Genomic DNA, 7,293 nt, shown 5'->3' with positions numbered 1-7,293 from the left:
CGAGTTATCCTTAGAGGAATGCATCAACCTAGCAATTAAATTGGATCAACACCTGCGCAGCCAGCAGCGACGGCCTCCGTCTCGACCTATGGCTCGCTCGGTTCTCCGCCGCACAACGAGTCCTCACCAGCTGCAGCCCCCTGAGCGCGAAGGGCCCCCCACCGAAGCCATGGACATGAGCACCGCGCACTTAACCCCCACTGAACGGGCCCGGAGACTGAATGCAGGGCTATGCCTGTACTGTGGGGGGGAAAAACACACAGTCCGCTCCTGTCCGTTGCTAAACGTAACGCTTCGCACCCCACCACGCACACATACACCTTTTTGTATACCCGCAAAACTTTCGTTTAATAATCACACTGTGTCTGTTTTTCCCTTAATAGATTCCGGGGCGGCTGGCAACCTCATCTCTTCTGCTATCCTTTCCGCGCTGCGAGCTCCCGTGACGAAGCTTCCATCCCCGATATCTGTCAAAGCTCTGGATGGCCAGCCTTTAAAACAATCGCTTATTAAAGATATTTCTGCGCCCCTCCGGTTAACCTTTCCCGGTCACTCTGAAGAGATAAAATTTTTTGTTCTCCCTCAGGTAGACCATTCCGTCGTCCTGGGTCTTCCATGGCTCAGTTTTCATAATCCTAATTTTAATTGGGCAGAATCTCGCATCCAATCTTGGTCCCCGCGATGTGCTAAAACATGTAAACCGTTACTATTGACGGTCCAAGCAACCACCATTGAAAGCCCGACTGATAAAGTGTCCACTACTGTGCCACCAGAGTATGCGCGTTTTAATGATGTATTTAGTGTTAGGGCTGCAGCGAGACTTCCTCCGCATCGTCCGTGGGACTGCGCGATCGAGCTCCTGCCAGGGAAAACACCGCCTTATGCACGTATTTACCCATTATCCCTGGAGGAGACCGGGGCGATGGAGGAATATGTGCAGGAGGCTCTCAGACAGGGTCTTATCAGCAGGTCCACGTCTCCAGCTTCGGCAGGTTTCTTTTTTATAGAAAAAAAAGGCGGAGGCTTACGGCCCTGCATTGATTATAGAGGGCTTAATGCAGTAACAATAAAATATAAGCACCCACTGCCACTGGTCCCAGCCGCTATCGACCAACTCCGCGGTGCCTCCATATTTACAAAACTCGATCTCCGCAGTGCTTATAACCTAGTTCGTGTACGTAAGGGAGACGAATGGAAGACGGCATTTAGCACTTCATCCGGTCATTATCAGTATAACGTAATGCCGTATGGGCTGGTAAATGCACCTGCGGTGTTTCAGGGGTTCATGAACGACGTGTTTCGGGATATGTTTAACCATTGTGTCGTAGTATACCTAGATGATATTCTAATATACTCAAGGTCATATTCCGAGCATGTCGGTCATGTAACAGCCGTCCTTCGTCGCCTGCGCGCGCACGGGTTGTATGCGAAGGCAGAGAAATGCGAATTCCACAAGAGGGAGATTGCATTTCTCGGCTATCGCATAGGACCACTGGGGGTCGAGATGGAGAAATCCAAGGTGGAGGCGGTAACCAAATGGCCGGAACCTCGGTCGGTAAAGGCGCTACAAAGTTTTCTCGGGTTTGCCAACTTTTATCGGCGATTTATTCGAAACTTTAGTTCGGTGGCAGCGCCCCTCACCTCCATGCTTAAAGGTAAGCCTACTAAACTAAAAGCGCTCTCCGCCGAAGCGAGAGCGGCTTTCCAAAAATTAAAAACGGCCTTCACCACCGCACCTATTTTACGGCTTCCCGACCCCGAGAAGCCGTTTATTGTAGAAGTAGATGCTTCCGAGGTGGGGATCGGGGCGGTGCTGTCGCAACGCCAAGGGCGACCTGAGAAACTTCATCCTTGCGCATTTTTTTCCCGTAAACTGACACCTGCCGAACAAAACTATGATATCGGTAATCGGGAACTGCTTGCGGTTAAAGCGGCGTTAGAGGAGTGGAGACACTGGCTAGAGGGAGCCAAATACCCATTTATAGTCCTAACCGATCACCGAAACCTCGAATATATCCAGCAAGCAAAAAGGTTAAACACTCGCCAAGCTCGCTGGGCGCTGTTCTTTACGCGTTTCCACTTCCACATTACATATCGGCCAGGTTCAAAAAATAAAAAAGCGGATGCGCTGTCACGCTACTATCCCACTCCTATACCCATAGAAAATCCTGAACCGATTTTACCTGCTCCCCTCGTAATAGCCCCGGTGACGTGGGATCTGGACGCGGAGATTACTCGGTGGGGGCGTGAGAACCGCATACCCACGGAGTGTCCCCGCGACCGAACCTATGTCCCCGAGACATTACGAAATCGCATTACCCTTGAAGCACACACCAACGTGTCTTCAGGACACCCCGGCGTGACACGCACCTATAATATTATAGCCAGAAAGTTCTGGTGGCCGAGGATGAGGGAAACCGTAAAGACAGTAGTCTTATCTTGTGCAGTTTGTGCGACCACAAAAAGCTCTCGTAACCTCCCGACTGGTAAATTAATGCCCCTACCGACACCACACCGACCGTGGTCACACATTGCTGTAGACTTTGTCACGGATTTGCCGGTGTCTAAAGGGTACACGACGGTCCTAGTCGTGGTAGATCGGTTCTCGAAGGGATGTCATTTCATCCCATTTGGCTCCCTCCCGTCAGCCATCCAAGTAGCAGAAGCCCTTTTTGAGTTCGTGTTTCGTTACTACGGCATACCCGAAGATATTATTTCCGATCGTGGTCCTCAATTTATCGCCAGGGTCTGGAAAGCGTTCTTCCAGAAATTGGGGACCACCGTTAGCCTAACGTCAGGCTATCACCCCGAGTCAAATGGACAGGCAGAGCGGACTGTCCAAGAGCTCGGGAGATATCTTCGAGCATATTGTAGTGGCAGACAGCATGATTGGGCTCACTGGCTGCTCTGGGCAGAATATGCCCAAAATTCGTTAGTCCACTCCACGACCGGCCTAACGCCGTTCCAATGCATACTCGGATATCAACCTCCGCTCTGTCCTTGGGACACCACGCCCACCGAAGTACCTATGGTGGATGAGTGGTTTCGGAAAGCGGAAAGAGTGTGGGAAGACGCACACACCCAAATCTCCCGAGCAGTCTCTCGTTTCAAAAAGTTTGCCGATAGACGACGGAGAGAAAGTCCTCCGCTCCAGGTAGGCGATCGAGTATGGCTCTCGACACGGGACCTCCACATGCACCTCCCCTGCCGTAAATTATCACCCAAGTACATCGGTCCCTTTCCCATCCTAGCTCAAATCAACCCCGTCTCATTTAAATTAAAACTACCCTCTCATATGAAAATTAACCCTGTATTTCATGTTTCCCTTCTGAAGCCAGTGGTCCGGGGACCCCTCGACGAGGGCACAGCAGAGCCTTCGCTCCCTGGGGCTGTGGAGATAGAGGGCGCACCGGCATTTAAGGTAACCAAATTACTAGATTCCCGGAGGAGAGAAGGTTTACTCCAATATTTGGTAGAATGGGAGGGGTACGGTCCGGAGGAGAGGAGTTGGGTCCCGGCGAAGGACATCTTGAGTCCAGAACTCATCACTACGTTCCACCGGGAACGACCGGATCGCCCGGCTCCCCGACCTCCGGGCCGCCCCGCTCGGCAAACGATCCAACCTCACCCAGGAAGACGCCGGGGGCGTCCTCGCCTCCCTCGGGAGGCCGGCCCTGAGGGGGGGGGTACTGTCACATCTGCACCTCCACAGTCCGAGGGGTTAAGATCTGGGTCTCCGGACTACTGAGACGCAGCTCTGTCCCCCCCTAGTGTGTCTAAGTTGGTATGTCTTCCCTTCACTAATCATGTTCACCTGTGTCTCTCCCCTGTGTGTCTACTTAAGCCAGCCGAACCCGGAGTATCACGTCCGTGCACTGTTACCGTCGTGTCTGTTTTAGTGTTTGTCTCTAACCCTTCCTGTCTGCCTATTTTCCTCCTCAGGGCTGAGTCGGAGTCTGCTAGCGCGGGGTAAGGTCTGTCCTAGACAGACACGCTTTTTTCGTCAAAGTTCAAGTTCAAAAGCACCAGACAGCGGGCTAGAAAGCCCTAGCGTATGTCTCTCGGTTATTGGGAAGAAATCTCCTAAAAGTCAACGTTCACCCGGCTGCAGACCCCGCCTGAGGAGGCGCGGAAGAAGCCCGAGGGGCGGACTTTTGTTATATTTTTGTTGTGTGTTTCTTTGGTTTAATATTACTAAAAGAAAAAATTAAAAGAGAAGAAAAGAAAAAGATATACTGTCTGGAAGAAATAAACTCTATGTTCACCATTCCTGCGCTTGCGTCCTCTAATTCCCTAGTCAGAACATGACAATCAGAAGTTATTGCAATGTTTACTGCAAGTGAAAATGAGTAAAATGATTGAGTAGATATAATTGAAATGTAAGGTAGAAGAAACTGAAAGTTAGACTATTATTTAACAAATAAATGTTCTGCATTTACTAAATATTTTAACTGAATTTAATTCATACTGCTCTATCACAGAATTAATATGTTACACTTAATTAAAAAAAATATATTTAGCCTTTACTCAAGCGGTATTTTAATTCAGGTCAATGTATCTAATGACACCAAATAATAAAAAAAACAATAAACACATTAGGATTTTAATTAAACATTTATTTGATAAGACATGAAGTCTAAAATCAATCTGATTTACTTTGCAAACGTAACAAGATCATAAACAATGAGCTGAATTGATCTTATTAGTAAATAGTCTCACAAACAATACTTCTGTCACAAGTATTATACAGTTAACACGTGGACAGTCGACATTTGTGTTAGAATCTAATGAGTCACATTTTACATCTGAAAGATTGCACACCTTCACACTTCAGTTTCCTGCAAACTGTGGGATCCATACAAGTGTGTGTGCAGACCTTCTCAGGTCTTAAAGAAGCAATGACAGTTTAAATGAGGACACGACACTGAATATCATTGATCAACAGTACCACGCTTCACTCCATAATGATCGAAATTCCTTTTGATGATGCGACAAATGCACAGAGCCTTACACCGCCATCCCATAATGCTGGAACCTAAAAAAAGAACAATAGTGTACAAGTAAGTACAAGTGTGACTGTTACTATATACATCATCATACTGATGTACGAGTGGTGTTCAAGTCAAACACTTTGTCAAACAAAAGTTTTACTTGTGATAAAAATTCTCTGAACAAAGATGTAAAGCTGATTTGAATTTACAGAGCCCATTGTTGGTAAAATTCAGGTGAATAATCCAGTGGAATACTTTTACAAAAAAACGGACTGCTTTGATCACCAAAGGCGTTTTGCTCTTGCAGAACAATGCAGAACCCTATATATAGAGACAAAAATATATAGAGAAATAAAGGGAGCTTTTACTCTCATGAGCGTGTTTGACTTGAATGTCCCTTGTACATGTCTTTGTCCTTTGTATAAAAATTATACCCAACTTTATTTACGCATTACTATCAACTATATCAATGTTTTACTTTAGTGAACAGACAATCTAGTATATTCTAGTGGAAAACTTGTATATTCTAGATTCATTATAGGTAAAGATAAATATTTTAAGCCTTGTTTAAATTTCTATCTTTGATTCAATGGTTACACATTTAATACTTCTGTAACATTCAAAAAGTTGACATTTACCTCCTGTTTTATCTCCATTCTAACTTCTCTTCTTTAGTGGTCTCTGTGCTGTGAAAGAGATATTAAAAATATATAACATGTTTCACACAAAAAAATAAATAAATGCGTTAATTATTTGAACATGTTAGTTTTATATCCTCGCCATAGTGTCGGTTGGCTGCGCAAAATCACCGCATTTTGCGGGAGAAATTCTAATATTGCGGCACAACCGCGGCCGGTTACAGCGAGAAACCCGAAGGAAACCCGGACATGCACACACTGCTGCTCGGTGTTAAATCTCTTCTTTTACACCAGATTTTAAGTTTTTGTATTAACCGCGCTTTATTTGAGCAGTTTGGTGGTTGGAACAAGCAAGCAAAATCACAATGAACACCAGGACTGGCCTGTTACTAGCTATCGTTAGCTATCGCGGCTCGGCTGTGACAGAATTTAGAACAGTAACTTACACCCTATAAAGTTATGTATGCAGTGTTGCCGACTATTTTCAATGGAAAGTAGCTAAAGTCTGCTCGAAAAAAGTCGGCAAATGACGTTATGCGTATATTTGCATATTGATGATGTAATTTCGTCGTATTTGCATTCTGCGTGTTTTCCCTAATCCTTCCTCACGTGTCCAATATAAAACTGTTATCAATTACGTTACATATTTTCTGTCAGACAACAAAACGGAACTTATTACCCATTAACTTCCATTCTTTTTATACTTCTGAGAATATATTTTAGAGTGTGACATGTTCGCTATTTAAAACGTGTGTAATATTTTAGCTGTGTGTATTTCTATTGATATTTTTATTATGTATATGTTTTTATATTTGTATAATTTACTGTATTTATATTTTATTATTGGTATTTTATTTTTGTATATCTTTAATAAAGTGATTTAAATTCATATTATACGTATACATATGTTTTTTTTTGTGTATATGAGTTTAACAAGTTTAATGAAGTTTATCGTTGTGTCTGAGTGAGTAGAATCACGTAGTCAATCAGATGTAGCTCAGTAAACGACCTCAGACGAGTTCAGAAACTGGAATGAACTTAAGCTCTGTAACAGTGAGTAATATAAGTGCATCAGAAGAAAAAATAAGAAAAAAAATGAGAAGAAACGGTCAAATTAAATCGTTTTATTTCAAGCAAAGGAGAAGCAGGTGAGTGATTGGTCCGTGGGAACCCCGTTCGCGCATGCGCAGTCCATTCACATCTCTGTCAGCTGCCGTGCGGTCACGGGAATATGCTGCTCCTTTCAGCCGGAGCTCGCGCTCACTGATCGGGGAGATGAGGAACTGTACCGGGAAAGGAAGACCTCGCGCTTACAGGACAGTACTGGGGACATTCGGAAAGTTGTTAAGGTTTGTCCAAAAGTCGCTAGATTTGTCGCTAGGCGCTTTTTTTGAAAAAAAAAAAAAAAAAAAAAAGTCTGAAAAGTCGCTAAATCTAGTCGCTAAATTGGCAACACGGTTGTATGAATGCAGACAGTCATCATTATTTCAGTAACTTGTGTTAGCTGCTTCTTACAGGATTTGTACGGAGTGTTCCAGGTGCCACGTCACACTTCCCATGAGCACGTGCACAGGGCAATTTACTCAATTATTTAAGTTTTTGTTGTTAAACATAAAGAATATTGAGTTGGAATGAGTGATGATTGTAGTTATTGAAACTAATCA

At 44.6% G+C, this 7,293-nt stretch overlaps 1 protein-coding gene across 1 annotated transcript; it reads left to right on the top strand.

Moving 5' to 3' along the window:
• The first annotated feature begins 2,744 nt into the window (after window positions 1–2,744).
• LOC128514102 (uncharacterized) lies at window positions 2,745–3,890 on the top strand. The gene is made up of 2 exons (XM_053487791.1): window positions 2,745–3,154; window positions 3,335–3,890. Exons 1-2 carry the CDS (start codon window positions 3,029–3,031, stop codon window positions 3,746–3,748), a joined length of 540 nt encoding a protein of 179 aa, XP_053343766.1. The 5' UTR covers window positions 2,745–3,028; the 3' UTR covers window positions 3,749–3,890.
• Window positions 3,891–7,293: the final 3,403 nt, after the last annotated feature.

The sequence above is a fragment of the Clarias gariepinus genome, chromosome 26 (genome assembly GCF_024256425.1).
Source record: "Clarias gariepinus isolate MV-2021 ecotype Netherlands chromosome 26, CGAR_prim_01v2, whole genome shotgun sequence".
NCBI classification, from domain to species: Eukaryota; Metazoa; Chordata; class Actinopteri; order Siluriformes; family Clariidae; genus Clarias; species Clarias gariepinus.
Note: the sequence above shows the minus strand (reverse complement) of the source record. Positions and strands in the feature narration are given on the sequence as shown.